The sequence below is a fragment of the Gallinula chloropus genome, assembly GCF_964237585.1.
Source record: "Gallinula chloropus genome assembly, chromosome: 3".
Taxonomy (NCBI): domain Eukaryota; kingdom Metazoa; phylum Chordata; class Aves; order Gruiformes; family Rallidae; genus Gallinula; species Gallinula chloropus.
Window position 1 is genome coordinate 115,099,713 of NC_140087.1, and position 22,869 is coordinate 115,122,581.

General features: G+C 44.6%; 1 protein-coding gene across 1 annotated transcript in view; it reads left to right on the forward strand.

Annotated features, from left to right (window-relative positions):
* KLHL29 (kelch like family member 29) overlaps positions 1-22,869 on the forward strand; it is a gene marked incomplete at its 5' end in the record, with an annotated part of 253,744 nt that overhangs the window by 220,338 nt on the left and 10,537 nt on the right. Inside the window, 4 exons of the mRNA XM_084261767.1 lie at positions 1,476-1,658; positions 4,396-4,576; positions 12,861-13,054; positions 21,231-21,375. Of these exons, the coding sequence (XP_084117893.1) occupies positions 1,476-1,658; positions 4,396-4,576; positions 12,861-13,054; positions 21,231-21,375 (703 nt within the window). The remainder of the gene's footprint in view (positions 1-1,475; positions 1,659-4,395; positions 4,577-12,860; positions 13,055-21,230; positions 21,376-22,869) is intronic.

The following is a 22,869-nucleotide window of genomic DNA, read 5'->3' on the forward strand; positions in this document are numbered from 1 at the left end:
ACACTTCACAGCATCACAGAATGACAAGGTTGGAAAAGACCTTTAAGATCATCGAGTCCAACCGTTCCTGTCCTATGCTAAACCATATCCCTAAGTACCTCATCTACCCATCTGTTAAACACTTCAAGGGATGGTGACTTAACCACCTCCCTCGGCAGCCTGTTCCACATCCCAACAACCCTTTCAGTGAAGAATTGTTTCCTAACATCTAATCTGACCCTGCCCTGGTGCAGCTTTGTGCCATTTCCCCTTGTCCCATCTCCTGTCACCTGGCTGTGAAGAGACCATTGCCCACCTTTCTACAGCCTCCCTTCAGGTATTTGTAGGTGGTGATAAGGTCTCACCTCAGCCTCCTCTTGTCTCTAGGCTGGGCACCGTAGCACATCACAGCAATGGTTTTGGCCATGAGCACAGCTCCCAAAATGACAATTCCTTCCAGCTCACGGCCTCATGGTCCTGCTTCTGAGCCTACCTCTCCTGGGCTTACAGTTGCTGTAGAAATATTTTTAACACTTCTGCTAAATGTTAAATTGCAACAGTCCCCAGCATTTGACTCCTGGGGACAGAAAATGTCCCATGAGATGCAGCCAAATTGCAACTCATCATTCCAGGGATGAGTCCGGAGTAACGCTCAGATCAGATTTGACTCAGGTCTGGCTGTAAAGTGGAATAAAAACTCAGAGATGAGGATTGCAGAAGTATTGTCCATTTGCACGAACAGAGAATTCGGCTTGCTGTGCACCCTGCGTGTTTTGGGCCTGGGGGAGCTGTTCAAGCACAGATAAATCTCAATTTAAAACTATATAAGGGCAGGGGCTATCTCCATCATGTTTCTTAGCACCTAGTACGCAAAGATCCTGATCCATGGCTTCAGCACATATTAACTACATCTGGAAATCCTGCTTTCCCTGAGAAAAGCACACAAAAAAACCCAAGAAAACGATCTGTTAATAGAAGCACATGGAGGATGAAGACCCATATCCATAGCCTAATCGTCCTCCAGATACTAGCTTTTAATGCGAGAACACCTTCTTCGGGTTAAAGTCCAGTCATCCTTTCCCTGGATAATGACCAAGCTCTGAAGTTACCACAATTATTAACAAAATTCCTATTTTCTTTAGTGCAACAGAAATTTGTTACAGGCAGGTTTCACCCAAAGACTGTGGAAGTCAACGGGCATCTTTAAGTGCAAAAGATGTTTTTCTTTCTTTCTTTCTTTCCCCCTCAGATCTTTCCCAGATGGCATGCTCCCTCCCAGGTCCTCCAAGCATGTTCATAGTGTCGTTCCTCACCAACCACTCTCGCCCCCTACGCACACTCCCTTTTCTCTCACCCTGCCTGGTTTGATTGCATGGTCTGAAGCAGATTTATATACGATTCATTCAGATTACTCTGCTGAATGTTTACTGATAGGCTCCTGCCTGCTTGAGAGATGTCACTTTTTTCTTATGTTATTTTTCATTTTTAAATCCTAGGTGTAGCTGAGGTAATAGTCTTAGTTGGGGGTCGTCAGATGATTGGTATGAATCAACGCGCTTTAACAGCAGTCACGTGCTTAAATCCCCAAAACAACAAGTGGTACCCGTTGGCCAGCCTGCCCTTCTATGACCGGGAGTTTTTCAGTGTGGTCAGCGCTGGGGACAACATCTATCTCTCAGGTAAGCAGCAGATTTCTTCAAATCATGGAACAGTTCTGGCCAGAAGGGATCTTTAAAGATGACCTAATCCAAATCTCCTGCCCTGGACAAGGACATTTTCAACTAGATCAGGTTGCCCCATCCAACCTGATCTTTAACACTTCCAGGGATGGAGCATCCACAACTTCTCTTGGCACCCAATGTCTCACCACCTTCATCAGAAAAAAAAATCCCCCTTATTTCCAATCTAAATCTGCCTTCTTTCAGTTTAAAACTGTTACCTCTGGTCCTTTCACTACCCGCCCTGGTAAAAAGTCTCCCTCCATGTTACAAGCCCCCTTTAAATATTTAAAGGCTCCCTTTATGTATATAACGTCTTCTTGGAGTCCTGTCCAGGCTGAAGCCCAACTGTATCAGCCTGTCTCCTTTGGAGAAGTGCTCCACCCCTTGGAGTGAGTCCAAAGGAGGCCACAAAGATGATCTAACAGCTCCATGCTCTTTTTGTACTGGGCATCCCAGAGCTGAACACAGTACTCCAGGTGGGGTCCAACCAGAGCAGAGCAGAGGGGCATGTGCTGGCCACACTGGTCATGATGCAGCCCAGGACATGGTTGGTTGCCTGAGCTGCAAGCGCACATTGCTGGCTTATGTCAAATTTTTCATCCACCGGTGTCCCTCAGTCCTTCTCCTCAAGTCTGCCCTCAAACCATTCACCCCCCCTGGATATACTTGGCTTGGAGAAAAGTTTCCTCCTTACAATGTAGGCAGCACAAAGCCATGCAGGATTTTTACCCAGCTGCTCCTGGGGAGGAAAAAAAAAATAGACCAGTGGGAGGGAGGTTGGGAGAGAAGAATTTCCCTGCTTTTATCGTTCTCCATTCCTCTGCAGCGTTAACATTCTCTCGTAGCAGTCAACAGCAATATTTTGCAGTTACAACGTGAAAACAGGTCTGACAACCATCAAGCATGCAAAGAGGTTTCACTGCCATAGAGGCACAATTTAAAATACTGGCTGTAGTTGAGTCTAAATGGTGGGTTATGGAATACGAGACAGACAGGCTGAACGGCTGAGTGTGTGACCTACACTTACAATATTTGCTTACAGAAGCATTCACGTTCTGTACTCGTTGTTGAGACCTCTCTTTTGACAGTAGTCGCTAGCCCTATAATCTTCTTAGTTTCAATGAAACTGAGACCACACTCCTTGAAAGGCTTTAACTCCCAAAGTAGCTGTCCACACTGCGCCCGCAGCATCGCGGCACCTGCCTTTCTGCTGTCTGGTGGTACCTCTGCTTGGCCGGAGGGGGGAAAGCAGTTCCCACCAGACGATATGAGGGTGCTGCGATGGCAGCTGGGTGGAGGTTTGATGATAAAAAGAGGAGCCCGGGCAAGGGGGAGCGGATGTCTGTGATCTGAGGAGGTAGATGGGAGCATGGATGTGCCAGGCAGTACCAGTAAGGGATTACAGCTGTTGCCTTTACATTGCCGAGTTCCTGTGCTGCATTTTCTGCAGTAAATTGCTGCCTGTACTGTTAAATTCCATTAATACAGCAGAGAGGCCCTAAGGATTGATTGGAAATTATTTCTTGATGGTTTTTTGCCCGTGCTTGTTTTGTGCTGGAGCAAAAGCGTTCTGTGGAGACTTCTGTGAGATGCTGGCTTTTACTTATTCTTAGCTGAGCTACTTTCCAATATGTAGAGCCATCCTAGGCTGTGCCATACCTGCTAACACAAGCCACTGAATCCTAAATTCTAAGTCGGCTCTTTCCCTTGAACCTGGATGTATTTGGTGGCTGCAGTAGGAATGCTGGAGGTCCCTCATGGCTGGAAGCACAGCTGGGTGTCGGTGGATATTTTGCCTTGCTCAAATTTAGGAGGCACAGAGAAGAGGGGAGGGGAACTGACAGGAGTGAGAATGAACCCCTGCAAGCTCCAGGTACTGGAGCCCACATAACATGGGTTTGGAGAGCAAAATCCCAAGGAGGAAGCCTGGCTTTCTCAATAAACCACAGAACCGAGTCTAGTTTCTTTTCCTGGCTCGACCACTGACTCCTAGTGTGGTCTCAAGTAAATCATTTCTCCTCTTTATGCTCCAAAAGGGAGATAGTAAGGCACCCACTCAGTGGCTACCTTGGAAGCTTCAGTCAGAAGTTGAAAAATGACCAATCGAAATATTTCACCAGAGCATCTTGAACTGTTTTACAGGAGTGGTGCAGCTGGTTCTTTCCAGTATCAGCAAATGAAAATAAATAAGAGGTTTATCCCAGAAAATTAGGCAGTAAGCCTACAGTGCAAGCGCTGACTTTATTCTGCCCATGTGTGTGTTGCTTCAATCCATCACTGTATTAAGCATTTTAGATTTCAGCCTGGCCTGTGTCTTGCAAGCCAAGATAGGTTCTGCTTCCTGACACCTTCCTGCAAGTGTTGCAGTAATTTAAGAGACTGGAAGTTATTTATGAACACCAAAAAGGGTCTATCCCCTTATGTACATGTCCCTCGTAGTCTGACATCTTGATTTCTTCATGTCATCTTATTTAAAAAAAAACCCAGCCTTTGGGGCGCATGAATAAATGACACAGATATGCATCATCGGAACAGATGCTCGGCATTGAGGGTGATTTATTTTAATTAGTCAAATGTCATTTGAAGAGTTTTTTACTTTGTAACTGGCTTTGATTGCTGTGTGCAAAGCTGCTGCCGTTCCAGGATCTCACGTAACTCTCCCCTTTCCTTTCCCTCGCCCGCACATCGGCACCAGGCGGCATGGAGTCCGGTGTCACACTCGCTGACGTCTGGTGCTACATGTCCTTGCTTGATAACTGGAACCTCGTGTCCCGCATGACAGTCCCAAGGTGTCGACATAACAGTCTGGTGTACGATGGGAAAATTTATACTATTGGAGGGGTCGGTGTGGCAGGCAACGTTGACCATGTGGAAAGGTAAGAAAAAGAAAACCCAAACCCCAAAATCATTTCATTTCCCAGAGCTTTTTCTTCATGCTATACTAAAGGATCTCTTCCCTTTTAAAGGACGCCTCAGATGGGCTGTGTGTGTTAAAATAAGCTTTTCTAGCAGCTAAGAAAGGAGGGAACTATGCAGGATTAGATTTCTTTTTAAAGCCTCAGTGGAAAGCATTGTTTCAAAACCAAAGACAAAAGCTGCCGGTTTGTTTGCTGGTTTGCTCAGAGGAGGGAAGAGAGGAATTAAGCTTCTTTGGACACTTTACACAGATTATACAATGAACTAATAAACTTCCTTTGAATTTAGTACTGATGCAATTCTTTACAGGTCACGATAATCCTTTTTCTTTTTTTCCTTTGTTTTTTAAACCCAAAATAAACCAACGGCAAAGTAAGTTTCTCACATGCGCTCTCCTGGTAAAGCACCTCAGCCCTGACCTGGCTGGAAGGAAAATCCTCTCTTTGGTGGTCTTGGCCTGGGGCTGGGACCTGCCAAGTTCTGAGTAAAACAACCCATAAATGAAACCAGTTTTGAATTCCTGGCTGAGAGAGGCTGAATAGAGGATGGGAGAGAATGGAAATTTCTCTTTTCAAGAAGACTCCGGATACAAAAGTTTCCTCACTTGGAACTTAAAAAAAAAGAAAAAGGAATAAAAGCACAAAAAGGAACATTTCACAAAGTAGAATCCCAAAACCAACTAATTTCATGTCAACCATAGCGTCCAATACAAGTATAAATTTTATATGCATATCAATGTTTTCATTAATAGATAGAAGCCACTTTGAAATGCAGCATATAAGAATATGCTGTTCCAAACAGATCAATACAGCCTTACCCAGATGCTTCACAATGCATTGTGACGATCTATTAATGATGCTTTTTTTGTGAAATGTTTTTCCTCTGTGAATCTGGCAACCACAACTATGAGGGTTTTTTTTTTTTCCTTTCTGTGAGTTTTCATTGCTGAACTCGAATACTTCTTCAGCGACATTTTGAAGCAGGCGATTCCCAGTAAAAATTGCTTTAATAGGTGAGACCAAAAAAAAGGGGGGGGGAGGTCATTAAGGAAGACTTGCAAGAGAAAAGAAAGAACATTTTTCAGAAGGACTAAAGATGCTTCCAATCTGTCATTTCTTCAGATTAGTGCTGCAATATTTATGTTCCATTTATACAGGGGATGTTTGTTTTTTCACTTAAGTATATACCGTTAGGTACCAAATACCAAAACACCTAGTGAAAAATAAATAATATTTCAAAGCCAAACCCACAGGAAATTAGGAAATGCCAAAAAAAAAATCAAGTTTCCTCCCACAGATCGACTTTTTGCTCCGATCTTTAATTGTGTGAATGCAGCATGGGAACATTGGTTCCTTGCTCTGAGCGTCAGGTGGGCAACACCCTTCAGACTTGCTTTAAAAAAAATTCACCAAGCTATGCAGACTTTTTTTTTTTAATTCTGATTTCTGAAAGTACTTGTCTTGCAATTGAAGTGAGTGCATTTTTAATTAACAGAAATGGTTTTATGAGCATGGGAGGGAGCGAGCCCTGACTTTCATTCCATCTCTTGATAAAGAGGAACACAGAAATAATGCGATTGCAGATACGTGTCTTGATAGATGTCATTGATTGAATGATTGCTTTTAATTTTTCCCAGTCTCATTTCTTTCTCTGCTCTGATATTCATGGTCTCTGACAGAGTATCCAAAACATTGGTCAGTTGAATGAAGCCCTCCCCCTCTCCTTCCTTCACATCTCAGTCACCTTGCTACAAATGTCATGGCAGCCTGAACAGTCACACTCAGACCCTGCGTGAGAGCAGCCGTGCTGGTTTTAAGTCATAACAAGCCCACCAAGAGACTCCAGTGTGGCAGAGGAGCAGACTTCCTCCCTATCATTTCAGCACACACTGTCTCAATAAGGATGTCCTGTCATGGGGATTTGCTGAACCCGTGGTTATAATTAATCTGCTATTGTCTGTGGAGTGACTTGTGAGACACAGCCACGGAAAAAGTGCATTGTGGACTCTTTTGGGTTATGCCAAGAAATGAGGGAGGTTTCTTTTTTTATTCTCCGTAATGGCAGCAAGGATGGCAGAAGCAAAGCATGGCATGGATGAAGCTGTGCTTTTTGGAAAGGATGTGTGCAGGTGAGAAAAAGCCAACCCTCAGCTGCACAGAACAAAGTCAGGCCTGTTCAAACAAAAGCATTTCCCATTCGGGCGAGCACTCAGGAATTTAAATCACAGTACCTACAGAATCACAGAACATTAGGAGTTGGAAGGTACCTCAAAAGATCATCTAGTCAAAACCCCTGCCAGAGCAGCATCACTCAGCCTAAATCACACAGGAAAACATCCAGGCAGGTTTGAATGTCTCCAGAGAAGGAGCCTCCACAACCTCTCTGTGCAGCCTGTCCCAGTACTCTGCCACCCTCACTTATATTAACATGGAACTTCCTCTGCTCCAGTTTGCACCCGTTGCCCCTTGTCCTATCACTGGACATCCCTGAGAAGAGCCTGGCTCCGTCCTCCTGACTCTCGCCCTTTACATAGTTATAGACATTGATGAGGTCACCCTCAGACTCCTCCAAGCTAAAGAGGCCCAGGTCCCTCAGCCTCTCCTCACAAGGAAGGTGTTCCACTCCCTTAATCACCTTGGTGGCCCTGTGCTGGACTCTTCCAAGGACTTCTATGTCCTTTTTGAACTGAGGGGCCCAGAACTGGACACATTATTGCAGGTTCGGTCTCACCAGGGCAGAGCAGAGGGGTAGAAGGACCTCTCTTGACCTACTAACCACCCCTTTTCTGATACACCCCAGGATGCCATTGGCCTTCTTGGCCACAAGGGCACATTGCTGGCTCATGGTCATCCTGGTGTCCAACAGGACCTTGTTACCCACCCAGATGAACAATGACATCAATGTGACAAGGTCCTGGACACTCTCCCTTACTCGGCCGCCTACCACCTCACTCTGTGCACATGCAGCTTATCTTTCCCAACCATATTTTGCTTCCTGCTTGCTCAATTAGCTCAAGCATGACCATGTCTGGCTTTGGCCAGGTTTCCGTGCCTTTCACTGGCTTGGTGCAGGGGCACGTCTACTGTCCAAAGTGACCTACCCTAACCTCACCGGTTAGGAGCCCTGGAGCATGGAGACTACAGAGTGTCCCACTGCAGCAGGTCTTTGGAGATGGAAAAAATAAGGTTTTCTCCCAGTTTTCTTCTTGTTTTTCACCTGTATTTTCCTGTAATTCTTGTCATAATTGATCTTAAATGGTTAAAAAACTTACAAAGGAATTTATATTGCATTTTGGGTTTTTATAAACAGATGTCAGACCATACTAGCTGTAGATGCTGCCGCCAGACTGCACCTAGTACATCTGCTGGCCATTAGAAAGCCTTAAAGCAAGTAGCACCACTGGCCTCCTTATGAGTTATGGCTCTGGTGCTCCCACCTCTCTGTGGTTTTGGTTGTGTCCCTGATGCTGAAGGGTGCAGCCTCAACCAGAAATTTTTCAGCCTCTTAAATCAGTGGGTGTTTTCCCATCACCTTCAACAAGGCTGAGATTTTATTTATTTTTTTTACCCTTTATCTGCCATTTTTCTATAAAGAGGCAGTAAAAATTCCAGCTCGATGGATAATACTACGGGACTATCAGAAACAGACGAGTAGAAGTCATTTGTTAGTCATCTTAAAACAATATGCATGTGCCAGGGGGGTCTGAGTTATAAGTCCATTTTTGTGCCTGTACATGGGTATATGTTCAGGGAGAGTGATGTTTTTGGAATGAGTGTTTAGGGAAATAACAGCACGGCTGCAGTTCTCCATCAAGCCCCTCTGGCAAGTTTCTGTGTGACAGGGAGCGAGTCATTAGGTGTTAGGCGAGAGGGTATTACACTTTCTGTCTTCTTCTGAGATATGAGTTGAGTTGGGAGGCGGCGAAATGAAGTGGATCCACGAACTAGGTTTTTAGATAATGGATGGGCCCTGTAATATATGCAATTTGAGAGCCGAGAAGTCTGCGTATGCTGACAAGACAATGTATGTGACTAAAAGTGTGGAAATGTGGGTGCTTTGTGGTTATTATCTGTTTGAAGGACAGAAGAAGATGAATCCCCTTGACCTGACAGCGATTTTACAATAGGGTTGTCTAAAAGTGGGAGATTACTTCAGCTGGCAGTGTGTACTTCGAAGACAGTCTGAAATATTCAATGTAAAGAATAAGCTTTATAAGATTTAGGAACCGCTTCAGAACCTACTCATTTATCGACATCTTAAGAAAATTAAATATATAGCCTTGTCCAAGGATAGTTTCTTAAGCCCCTCAGGAGAGTCAGAAGAAAATAAAAAAGGGGAAAAAATAGTAATCCATTAATGTGATTTTAAACAACATCTGAAGAGCAGATCGATATGACACTGTACAACTTTATTTTAAAGAGCAGCTTTCCCGCGAACAGAATTAAATAATGTATAAGGAACTGGAGGATGTATGTCTCTAAGCGACTGACTGTGATGTAAGGGTTTTATAATGTGAGTAAATGAAGATACTCAGAAGGGTCTTTAACTTAGAAGGACAAAAATTAAGAGACTAAGGAGAAAAAACGCAAAACTCCTGTTTTCAGGTACTAAAGAGATCAAAAGTCGAGGAGGCTGAGAAGCAAATGGCATGGCTGGAAATGAAGGGGTTTCTGCTGTTAATGTGGATGTGGTAGGGAAAGAGCAAGAAAGGGGACATTGAACAAAATGATTGGAACAAGAGGAGTATCAGGCACACGGGTGAACTCCTAGGAGTGGAGAGCTGTGAAAACCAGCAAGGTTATTTCTGCCTGTGCCCCCTTCCAGCCTGGGCTGTGTTTTTTGCCAGGTTCAGATCATTTGCCATTTCATGGTATGTAAATAATGCACAAATCAGAGGGTAGCAACTGCATGAAGGCCAGGTGAGACAACAGTGCTCAGTGCACATGAAGTGGCAAGCGGGAAGACACACAACCCACATGTGTGGAAAGCCTGGTGTCCTGAGCACAGCAGGGCCACAGACCGCGGGGTGGCAGGGGCTGCTCCGGGGGCAAAGGCATGGAAGGGCATCCGTGTAAAACTACATGTGAGTCCATAGCGTGCAAGGACTGCAAAGCCAGGGTAGATGTCCTTGAAACTGAAGTTTACAGTTCAGCAAATTGGATGGGTTTGGTAGGCCTGTAGCCAAGGACCAGCATGGACACTCTGGGACCGGAGGGAGCAGTGGAAGAGAGGGAAGAAAAACCTTTGCTTGGCTCGAAGCCAGCTCCCATTAAGTTTCCATCTATGGTTTCAAGCAGGGGAATCAAATGCAAAGCTTGACTAATGGAAAGAGATCAAAGTGATTATTCTTTAAATCAGTTCCCTCCCCACTGGCCCTTGAACAGAGCCGGTGTTAAAGGCAGCCAAGGAGCCCCACTAGCACTGGTAGAGGCGGGACAACGGCAGTGCCAGAGGTGATGCGACAGATGGAAAGGCCCTGGGGCAGAGAGGTAAAGCAGGTATCATTATTTCCTGTCCTGGAAGGTTACAAAGATACGACTTTATTCATTTTTAAACCAATTTAGTTAATCTGATGCAAATCCTTGTGTGAACACATTAAGAGCTGATTTCAGATAGACCGAAATAATGGAAACCTGACTTGGCATGGGAGATTTAAGAAGCTTAGGCTACTTAGTTTACCCCATGGATGGTGAAAAGGTGACTTTATTTTTCTGCAAGTCCATACATGGAATGGAGAGATTTGATAGCAGACAGCTTTATAAACCAGCAGGTGAAAAAAACCCATATTTCTGGTGGGTGGGAGCTGAAGCAAAACAGAAAGTAGAAATCAAGTCTACAGTTTGCAAGAAGGGAAATGTTTCAGTTGTCTCAGCCTTTGCTCACAAGAGAGATGTCCTAGTCACGTCATCATCTCTGTAGCCTTCACTGGACTCTTTCCAGTAGTTCCCTGGGGAGCCCAGAACTGGACACCAGATGTGGCCTCACCAGCGCAGAAGAACCTCTATTGTCCTGCTGGCCACATGCTTTTTAAAGCACCCCAGGACACCATTGGCCTGCTTGGCCAAGAGGGCACACTGCTGGCTCATGGGGAGACTCTTCCACCAGTTCTCACAGGTCCTTCTCCACAGCGCTACTTCCCAGCAGGTCATCCCATAGCCTGTTGCGGTGCTTGAGGTTGTTCCTCCCTAAGTGCGGGACCCTACACTCACCCTTACTGAATCTCACTTGGTTCCACTTTGTCCAGTTCTCTGGTCTGTCCAGGTCTCGCTGAATAGCCTTTCCTCTCACTTTGTGTCATCAGCAGATGTACCACTGATGAGTAGTTGAGTAAGACCGAACCACGCACTGACCCCTGGGGCACAGTGTGAGCTATGTGGTCCTCAACCACACTCATCTCCCAGCAGATATGAAGGGTAAAACCCCTCCTTCCCAAAAACTCATTAGGATGATCAGAAAGTCATCAGCAGGAACTTATCAGTCTTGGGAGCTGTGGTCTGCAAGTACTTCTGCCCAATTATGGGGTGGGTTTTATTATACAATAAGTCACGAATAATTAAACTACCAAATCCCAGATGACTGCAGTGAGGAAAGCGTGACCTGAAAGCAACGATTGAGACTGTGCATCATGCAACATTTCTGCCTGTCTGCTAGGGACCACTGCCCCAAGTGCCATTGGCAGGTGCAGGAGATGCTGCATGTGGTGCTTCACCTGGAGGAGCTGCTTGGGCAATCAGACACGCAGCTGCAGGCGGGTTTGGCACCAAACATTGACCAGCCCAATAGAGCTGTGTTGCCCTGAATGCTCCCAGCACCATGTTGTTTAATCTCTTTCTATTTCTCCCCTTTGATCACTTCGTTGTAGATGAATTTAATTTCTCGGTAACTAATTTAGAGCATTGTACGAGGCAGTTCTCCATGCTCATTAAAAGGGACTTTCCTTGTCTTTTTTAGTTAAAGTTTGCCTCCCTCTTGCTTTTGCTTCATTTTTATGAGTGTGTTAATTACTTTCAGTTTTATTACTTGGAAACTCATTAATGCATTTGCATTAAGCACATTATTTTGTGCCGTTGCCACCATTTAGATCTTTTGTCCCTTCTATTTTTTCCCATGTTTGGGCAGTGAGATTTTGAGGGACGTGTTGCAAAGGGAGAATTCCCCTGTCACTAAATCTTTTTTTTTACAGATGGCTTCATGGCCATGGATTCATTTCGTGTTTGCATATTGCATAGCACTAATATTAAAGAGCGAAAGCCCTGAATGGGTGATAAGGGCTTCTGTTCTTGCGGTAAACAATTCTGAATAATCACTATGCAGGAAACTCCTATTTGACTGAACGTGCCATTACATGGAAATATAGAAGCCTAAAAAAAAAAAATCACATTATTTTCCACTGTCTCCAGGACTCATTTTCGAGCAGCTATTTGGATCCCTGCCACATTATCTTTAAAAAAAAAAAAAAAGAAGAAGAAAAAATTGACGTCTGTACTTGTGACATTGTCTAAAATGAATCTTCAGCCATGGATTATTAACTGCACATCCCTTATGGTCAATGGCTTAATTAAATCAGATACTGATGACCTTAAAACTTAATTTAGCACTTTCACGCATACTCTCTTCTGTTTGCTTCATGTCAAATATGGATGCAATGGTGAAATCTTATGCCGGCATTAACATTTGCAGCATCCTGAAATGAAGCACAGTAGTTGGGTTTTCACAGTGAAAATTAAATGGAAGCAACTTATTCTGGCACAAAATGTGTGTAACTGGGGAAAAAAAAAAGCCATCGTGTTGCGTTACGGTGCAGGTGAGCTGGGTTCCACGAGCTGAACAACTGAAGTACATTAACAGTCACCTGCCTGCGGTTGCTATTGGATATCCCTGCACTGATTTGCAAGAATAATCTCATTGTCTACTCATTAATAGAAATTAATTAGTGGAAGACATCTCAACAAAGATGTCCTGAGTTTCTTTAGCTTGGACTGTAATGAGATCTGAGAGGCATATAGAGAAAATAGAACCAGCTTTCTCTGGGCTTTTCTCAATGTTTTAAAAGCTTAGAAAAAGCATTAATTACACTGTTTACCAAGCGGTTGAGTTTATAAGATGTTAAAAAACACTTTTCCACCTCTGCTTTTCTTCCGCTTGTCAGGCTGCCTTTCTCTTATATCCCAGCCTGCTTTCTCTGCCTGTCTATCCTGCCCAGCGTTGCATCATCTCAGCTCACTCCGGTTGCTGTCATCCTAGGTACGATACGATAACCAACCAGTGGGAGACCATCGCTCCTCTGCCAAAGGCCGTTCATTCGGCTGCCGCGACCGTTTGCGGTGGGAAGATCTACGTCTTCGGTGGGGTGAACGAAGCCGGACGAGCTGCGGGGGTCTTGCAGTCCTACATCCCTCAGACTAATTCGTGGAGTTTCATAGAGTCTCCGATGATCGGTAAGGGATGCGTGGTGTCAGAGTAAAGCTGGATTGCAGCAGAAATATTGTGCTACAGGTATTTTACTGACTTTGTGGAAAGCAAATGAGTTGAGGGGGTGAAAGGAGATACGTTTACACAGATTGGCAAAAAGGCATGGTATATTATCTATGAGAGAGACAATTGTCTGTATCGTTACTGAAGGTGATTGTCACTCATTAATACAGCTTGTTATCAGCTAGAAGTGATGAGTTCGAAGTAGAGGAGAAAAGAAAGCATTTATTAGGTATGGACAACTAGTAATTTTAGATCCAAAAAATCACAAAGTGCAGTGAAACTTCATCTTGGCATCATGTTTTGCTCCGTGGGGTTTTACAAAACTACTCGGTTAATGGATTATTACTCATGGGTTTGTTAAAATGCTGCCTGTCCTTTGGGAAGTGGCAGTCATTCTTATCTGGGATTTATCAGTGTCCAAAGTTGTATATGCTTCAGAGGCTGAAATTGAGACATCTAGGTTATTCAAACTGTGTTTATGATGCCATCGAGCTCACCAAGCAATTTTACAGAATAAAGTGGAAGACAAGAGGCCAAACTTTCCAGCTTATTAACCAAGGTCAGAGGTGCAGACTTCCTTCCAAAATTAAGGTAGCACTCAGAAGATTGCAACCCTGCTTGCTTTCTATGACAGTTTGCACCCTGAGTGTTTGGGTTTCTTTTGGAAATGGGGTTCAGTGTCCAGCTTAATGAGGACGTTACTGCAGGGTGAGAGTCAGCCTGCGCCACCTGGTCTGCACTGGATGGTTGTGGGCTGCCTTCAGTCTGACTGTACTCAGGTGGCCAAAGAAACAGCACTTACACAGTCATCACAGAGAAGCTGCTTTGGGTTGACTTGCTTTTGCGTCCTAGAATCATAACATCATAGAATCATAGAATGGCTTAGGTTGGAAGGGAACTTTAAAAGTCGTCTAATCCAACCCTTCTGCAATGAGTAGAGACATCCTGATCATTTAACCATCCCATCTAGATCAGATTGTTCACAGCTCCATCCAAGCTGACCTTGGATGCTCCCGGGGATGGGGCATCTACCACCTCTCTGGGCAACTTGTTCCACTGCTTCACCATCCTAAACCTCTTAGTCACATTGAAACTGTGCAATGAGCTGCTTCATTTAAAAAAAAAAAATCATTGTGTCAGTATTGATCCTAATAGAGCAATAGGAGTGGCAAGTAATAAATTACAGCGGTGCAGTTGCAGGGTGCTGGGGTAATGTCTAAGCATATTCAGCAAGCTAAAATAAGCCGCTCTTCTTATTATGGCTTGTTCCAATTACTATTAGATCAGGTCATGAGGAGTTGGTACAGCCATGGCTGTAGCCTCCCCGGTGCAGCCAGCACTGCTGCTGCTTTCCGACTCCCTCGCTGCTGTTTGTGTCCAGCCTAACATAACATGACATGCATATGATGCGGCATGAAGCACCCAGCGGGAGGGCGTTAACCGGCAAAAGTCATGTTTATGTAATACAGCGGTGCAAACAGCCCTCTTGCCTGGCTTTTTCCATCACGTGGCTCCAGCTGCTGCCGTTCATTTAATCCACTGACTGACAGGATGAGGTTTTTCCTGTACTCGCAGCGTACTGCAAAAATGAATGCATTATGCAAAGAGGTATTCCTTTCCCTTACCAAAATAGTACGAGTGCCACAGGAGCTAAGAAATCATTCCCTGGGCTCGTTAGACTGTCTAGCAGGCATCAACACCACGCGTGCTTGGAAAAAATCATCCGAACCGTGCAGAGCCGGGCTCGTCACTCATTGTTCTAATGGACACGTGCTGCTATTTCCTAACAAAAGCACAGAAAAGACACTGCTGACGTGAAAAGATGATGCTTTAGTGGAAGCAAAGTTCATTAGTTAAGCTGAAGGCATAAAATATATGATGGAATGCAGAGTTGCTGTGTGTCTTTGTTGGGAAATGTAGAATGTCAGTTTATTTGCAAATAACGTAAAATAACACAGAGCCTGAAAAATTACACCCTGGTGGAGAATGTCTGGAAAACTGAACTGATGCGATGCCTGATCCTGTAACAGGCTGTGGGAATACTGGAAATAGACTCGAATTTCTCCAGCGCTACAAGGACCACAGTATCACCTGTATTTGTAAAGTATCCCTCAAGAACTGGATGCTATGCCAAGTGCAGTACAGCCAACATTTATCTAAACAAAGAGGGACTAGAAGGAGTCAGGGGGTACTTTTTACAAAAGAGAGCTGAGATAAACCCTGATATGATCACTGCTGGGGTGCCTGTGACAGCCTCAGAGCCTTTTTGTGCTGATTTGTGAATTCTTAAGGTGTCTTTCTGAGCTAAGTCAACTGAGACGACTGACGGAGAGCTGTGTTGGTTAAGGTCACCCCCAGAGATCAGTGAAAACTGTTTGACCTAAAATAGGACAACGGATTATTTAAAAACAGCCCAAGCATCCTCAGATATGCAGCAGTAGATACACATACTGAAAGCAGCTGAGGTCTCTGGAGAATTTTAAAGCAGTTGTACCTGTTTCAAGTGACTCTGGCATTTCATGGTAGTGAGTTGAACAGAGCACAGTATGCATTTGAACCCAACAGGTCCATCTCTTCCAAAGCATTGTGTTCCAGCCTAATTCAAGGCAACACTGGCATCAACCATGGCAAGGGGGTAGCAATTTATTTATTGGCTAATTTGAAGGGAGGTGAAGGCAGCTGGATCCTGGCATCCTGTCTGTGCAGAGGAGATATGGAGACCAACAGCACGTCCAGATAGCTCAGCACCTGCTCTCTTTTGCCTGGATTTCTTTTAGGAATAAGCAGTAAATTCACTCCCAGTTTCCATTTACTCTTTAGCCTTCACCTGCCAGGAGGTGTTGGGACATGGATGCCTGCATGCAGTAGGTATGACAGTAGGCTCACCAACCTGTTGCACATAAATGCTTTGGTAGCCTTTGGCCAGGTGTTGATCACACACATCCATGCTTGGAGGATCTTTCTCAGTGACCCATCCTTTGCCTTGCTTCTGTCCTCCCCACCTTCAGGGTTGGCAGATGTTCCTGCAGCAGCAGAGCCCAGAGCTTGATGTTACTGGAGCTTTTCACATTGCATGTTTCTGATAAACTACCTTGCACATCTCCTTCTTGTGTTTTGACCTCTTAAGAAGTTTGTTGTTGTTTAGCCAAGGTCCTACAATAGTAAAGAACACAGGCTGAACACCTGCCTTTCCATTTCTTGCCAGGATGTCTTATATAGCTCTGCTAAAAATGTATTTCATGCCCAGGTTCCCAAGTTTTGTCTTATTTAACAAGATGGCCGTAGACATGCTGAAGTCAGTGATTGTAAGGAAACCTAATTATCTTGTCACTGCCTTAGTTCACTTTGTGCCTTCATGCCAGGACACTAAAATATTCTTTGATACCCTGAACAGTCGGTGTCTGTACTTCTGGAATTGCAATTAATGTTTCTGGATTGTAAGAAAACCACTGTTTAATCTTCACCATAATTAAAATTTAAAATCTTGTGAGAACCATGGGAACACAGAAGGCAAAGATCTGTGAACATTTCTGGTTTCTAATCCATGTATATAGTCCCTTTCTGTTTCCTCCTGCAGTTATATGTCCGACCAAAGTGGAAGAATCATAGAGCTAAGAATGCCAGAAATATCTAGAAAACAGCACTAGCAGCATCTGTGCATTTTTCTTCCACTGTCCCATGGCTTATTTTGGTTAAAATGGATCATCATTCCCAGGAATTTATTTTTGGACTTTACAGTAAAAATCAGGTGTATTTCTTGGCCTGTGCCTCCCCCCAGGTACCCATGTGTGGGTTTGGACAGCTCTCACCTAGCAAATGAGTCTCAAAGCAATGAGTGTTTAATCTCATCCTTCCATGTGCTTTTCTTCCCATGACAAGTTCATACTGTGTTTCCCACTAGTAAGCCTGCATTTTACTTTCCTTTGCCTCACCCATTTCTCCTCCACATATGCTACATCCTCCATTCAGAATTGGTTGTTCCACTCCTTGATGCGTTCTCCCTACACAAACTTACTCTGCCCTCCACCCAGCAAAGTCAGTGCTTTTGTGGTTGCCTTTCATCAGATGTCCTGCCCTTCACTTCCTACCTCCAGTGCATCTGTATGGCCATGCTTTGTCCAGCTCTCTTCAGTTCATCAACATTTTGCCCACAGATGCGATGCTGAAACTGCCCCATGATGACACACAAGGTCCCCACCACACAAAATACAGTATTCACAATTGAAGGTGGAGGTCTCTGAGTAGGGTTTGCTGGAAGATCTTTGGGGAAACCATAGGGCTGTTGTGTAGTTCTGAGAAACCAGCTAGCAGGAGAGCACCATGGCAGAAGGGCTGACATCCGAGCCCCTGCTGTTAATTGCAATATCTGCACTTCGGCCTCACAAGCCGTGTTAGGGATCAGAGCGCAGTGTCCCGGCGGCTGAGGGATGTTATCTTACCCATTACTATGCCATTCTTGAGCTTGTCTGCATAGTATTCAGGGAGGGGAAGAGGCGCTTACTGTTAAAATAGATTTCATTTCCATTAACTGGTCTCCTTTCCCCAATCTGCTTCATCGTGTGCATCAAGCGGCGCCTGCAGGGAGGCCCTTCGGTTGGCATTATATCTGGGCTGTTGGCATGCCCACATTTCTCCCTCCTGATAAAAATGTGGGACTGGCTTGGTTTTCATAACCTGTTTCCTTATGACATGCTGCTGCCATTCATTTGAATGCCACGGCAGGCTCTGACCCAGTGCTTCACCAGAAGGCAATGCAGGAGCTTTAGGCAGGCGTGGAAGGCAAAGTGGAATTGTGCTACTTGGCCATAGAACATACTGAGAGGTACAAGAGCCATGAGACACATGACACACAGCACAGTGCTGCTACTGAGGAGCACACCAGTGAGTTAAATTATCAACCCCATGTGAAGTAGACCTCTGGCACCAGGGCGCCACTGAGTGTGTACCCCTTCCTGCAGCAGCCTCTCCCTAGAACAGAAACACTCCCCTATTTTCCCACAGCAGCAGCAAAGGAGAATGATGTTACGATGTTATCCACTTGGAGAGAAGAGTACCTTTTATCTATTATTTCCATTTCTTCTGCCTTTTAATCTCAGGTGTGCTTCCTGTCCTGCACAAACCCCATTTGAGATTTTCCAGCCTGAACTAGATTACTGTATGTGATAGCCCCAACACTTGAATTTTGGAGGGGGCAGAAGGCTGTTTCTCTGTTTCCATGCTTCTGTCCCAGTCCTGCCTTTCCTCCAGCAGGCTTCTGAAATAACCGGCGTCCCTGCTGATCCCACAGTAAGCCTCTGACCCATAGGAGCTCATGTTCATGCCCAGTAGCAGTGACTAAAACACCGATTCACAAAATTAGGTCCCCCGACCAACCACCTTGTGCTATGAGCATGGCCAAGACTTAGAGCAGCCACAGAAGTTGGAGTCTCCTGAGTGTCTGCATGTGGTTACCAAGCTCTGGAAAGAACAACAAGAAGGGAAGAGTGTGGGTAGCTCCTGGGGTGAGGTGAGGTTGAAGACTGAAGGTGGTCATCCACACACAGGTCGTAGCAGTGACAGCTTGAGTTTTCCAAGCTCCCTGTATCCATGAACAATTTCTGCCTCCATGGTAACAAAATAAAAGCAAAGCCCACTGCTTTCCCTCTACCTGTCTCTGGAGGGGTGTCCCTCGTGTCTTTCTGCCATATCTTCATCAGGATCAGGAGACTGCTGTGAACTCCTACCTTCCTGAAAGAAGCAGCAGCGATTTCTCTGTTTTTCTCCTTCAGGCTTCCTTTATACCAATTTATGAAATTGTAGCTAAAGCCAAAAGCAGTAAAAACACGGATAGGTGATGTCTTGAAAAATTGATGAGAATCAAACATGATTGGCTCATAAAAAAGAAATAAAAAGAATTTCGCACTGTCTGCCATTTGGAAAAGAAAAGTCACTGTAAAAATAACCAAGGGGTTTCCCTGTCTTTCTTAACAAAAAGGAATGTGAAGCCAGTGATTCAGTCTCCTGGGAAGTTGCTGTTTCTGCCTTGAGGGAGCCCCAAATAATTTCCCTGTGAGATTTGGGAGCTGAGTTCTCTTTATTTTTTTTTCATGTGAGAGTTTAATTCTGCTGCGAAATAGCGCTTGTCGAAGGGGGAAAAAAAAAGACAACCCAGGAAGATGTGATAATTAAATATGGAAAATTTCTGATGAGTGTCTTAACTGGAAAAAATGTCACATATGCAAGTCTGATTTGGAAAGGGATGTGAGACGGGTTGTTAGGACAGATAAGTCTTTCTGATGAATTATAGTGGCTTAGTGGCACCGAGAAGAAACTGAATACTCCTTGTTCTATTTTCTGGATGAATTAGTTTCTTCCCATCTGTTCCCAAGGATCAGTGACATTTTCCTAATACATCCGTGTTTTTTTGACATATGCCTGTAGATACTCAGGGTAACAGGAGCCCAGCTTTAACCCCTAATATGTTTTGTCTGTTTTCATGGGGTGCTGCACCCCTGGGCATGCATTGAGGTGAGGTGAGGTGCAACCGGAGCACCCCCTGGCCAAGCTGGAAAAGAAGCAGACACCACAAAACTATTCTTTTCCATCTAATTTAACCAGTTCCAACCCCAGTTAAGGAAATAGCTTCTCTTCTGGAAACGTTCATAGGCTTTTTGCTTAACTCATGTCAAATTAAATCTCTTATTAAATATTTAATGGTGCAAGGTGGGTTTACAAGAACCTCAGGGTTGCACGTCAGCCGTGCAAGAAGAAAGCAAATGCCAAAAGTAAAGCTGCTGGGGCTGGTTTAAGCCCATCTCTTTCTGTGTTCATAAAAGGACGCAGTCATAGCATTATAGATCTGGGAGGAACATACAAACCCATTCAACGTTACATAGAGGCTGTTAGCAGAGATGGAAGAGTGCAATAAAGATGACATTGTAGATCCTCTCCAACACACTGCCTACAACTCCCCATACTCGGGAGGAGGGCTGCAGGGCAGAAGTCGACAGGACAGTGTCCAGGCTGATTCTTCACTGGAGATGGAAGAGGACCAACCTTTTCTGAGTACATAAAAACACATCATTTTTTGGAGAGGCTTTGACAAATAGCTACATATGGATAATTTTTATAGATGTGTCCCCTGATGCCAGGGTAGCCACCCAGGCTTCGCACCCCGAAGGGCTTAGGCTTTTGCTTCCTAACAAACTGGTTGTGAGGCTTATTTTAACTCAACTAACGCAATGTATTTTCTTGACTTTTGTTCCCAGACGCTGCTGATTGGTTTTCACTGAAATGTTGATTAAAAAAAACCTGTATCATATCAAGACAGACACCATCATAAGAAATTTCAGCCCAACTGGCTCATATTTAATAATGTGCATATGGCGTGTTAGCAGCATACGGGACAAGTCAACTAATTAAATTAGAATGATTTTATTCGATAATTTATGGTTAGTTTTACTAATATTTTTAATGATGCTGCAGTTAAAAGTCTTAAAGCATTCTTGGAAACTCTGATTGAACATAGGATAAAGGACTTCTTTAGTTTCAAACCCCAACCACACAGAGTTCATTGCTAAAGCACGGGACTGCTTGGAGGTACTTCGCGCATCTGAAAATAAAAATGCAGGTGAATTTATGAGACAGATGAAGGGGAAAAGAAAATCAAGTCTCAGAAAAATCTTCTGGATTATGGGGTTGACCTTCCCACAAGCAAAAGCAGAGTACAAAAGAGAATCGACTAAGGGTGTCTCCATGCTGTGGGTTTCTTCTGTACTTAGCTGCTGCATGGGCATGGGAAGCATATGAGTTAAAATTCGCAGCAATTCAAAATTCTGAAACAACTTGACATCTTAATTTCCTGTGTAAGAGTGGAGCTTTCATGGTGACTCCATTAGGCTTCAGAAGAGGATAATTGTACTTTTACCAGTTTAGAGGGAGGTGTGTACTGGGGGATGAAGGACTGATGAACTTTAAAAGTGCCTTTGAGAACTTGGAGAGAGAAGAACAAAACCAGGAAAGGTTTCCTCATTTTTCTTTCCCTAGCCTTGGCGGTTTAGAGAAACGTGATTTATCTATAAACAAGGGGAATGTATAAATAAAAAAAAAGGCTCCGAACCTGAGCCTAAAACTGATCTCAGTGTTGCTTTCCATTGACAGATAACAAATATGCTCCTGCAGTCACTCTCAATGGGTTCATCTTTATTCTTGGAGGAGCTTATGCACGAGCAACCACCATCTATGACCCAGAGAAAGGCAATATTAAAGCAGGTCCCAACATGAACCACTCCAGGCAGTTCTGCAGGTGAGGAAAACCATTACAACTGACTTACCAGTGCCTTGACATTTTCTGCTGATAAATAAGGTGATGCTACCTAACAGTGAAGGGGAGAGGGGAAGGGAGGCGTGTACCATCTAGGGGGTGGTTTCCTCATCACTTTTTTGTGCGTGGTCAGGAACACAGCATTTCCCAAAGTGCACATCCAGCCCCCTGCTGTGGTTCATGTGTCTCTTCACATTCAGGCACAACGGATCGCGGGGAGGGATGTGTGTTGGGCTCCTCCAGTGTATTCCAGGACTGTTTTCCTCAGCTTGCCATGTGTAACTGAAGGATGATAAATACCTGCTGTAGGAGAGACTACTGTAACATGGAACATGTTTTTGCTAACTTGCTAAAAGATCCTTGGGGGGTGGGAGGGCGGAACTACTGAGTAAGCACCAGGCACTGGTATTAATTATTATTTATTATGTGCTTTTGATTGCTTTTCGGGCTCGCTTCCCTGATCCCAGTCACGGGTTTAACAAACTTCCCAAATTGGCTGACAAAAATAAAACTTGGCACCCATCACAGGTACTGGCAGAACTTAAAGGCCTTTTAAAAAGTATTGCATGGCCATTCCAGAAAGAGGGGCTTGTTTCAGGCTTTGTACAGCGCCAGCCGCTCGTGGAGCGGATCCCCACACTGGGGACTGGCTGAGCTATTGGTTTCACAGGGAGAAGCCATCAAACGCTGCTGTGGGCGCTGGGCGAGAGGGTTTATTTGCCATGTCCACCACAGCAGCGTCTCGAGGTGCCTAGCAAAGCCAGGGCAGAGGGATTGAGCCAGGTGAGCACCAGAGTAAAACACCAGCCAGGATGGGAGGTATAACAACGATGGGGCAGAGCTGGGCCCACAACAGACCTGCGTCTCCCAAACATTCGGCCAACAGCTCTGCCCTTTATCCCAGCGCTCTCCCTAGGCCACGTCCTATGGTTGGGAAACACCTCCGTGTTTTAACTTGCTGCCTTTAGCTTTTTGCTTTGGTGCAGATGGGAAAACTGCTTTTTAATAAAGCATGCTCAATTTCTCTTTTTTGGGTTTTTTTTTTTAACTGTTTTTTTAGGGGGGGTGTCTCCCTTTATTCTCCCTTTCTGTTCTTAATTAGAGGAGTGCCCTCTCTTGGCTGCTGAAGCGAACTTTGTTATAAATAAAGGTGTCAGAGCAGCCAGCTCCATCCCGGGCAGCTGTGGCCATGTGCATCCTGCGCTAAGGTCAAGTCTTCCTTGTCACTTCACACTAGCAGGAGGAAGAGTGGGATAAGGAGGAGCCTGTGGTGCTCAGGCAGCTGCTAATAATATTTGTCTCCTCAAAACCAGCAATAAAGGCTACGATGCAGCTTGGGATTAGAGCCCCAACCAGCAAAATAAAACAGGAGGGACCTGTACAGAATCACAGAATGACTAGGGTGGAAAAGACCTTTAAGATCATCAAGTCCAAGTATATTTGATACATCACTGATTTGTCTCATAGGGAGGAATG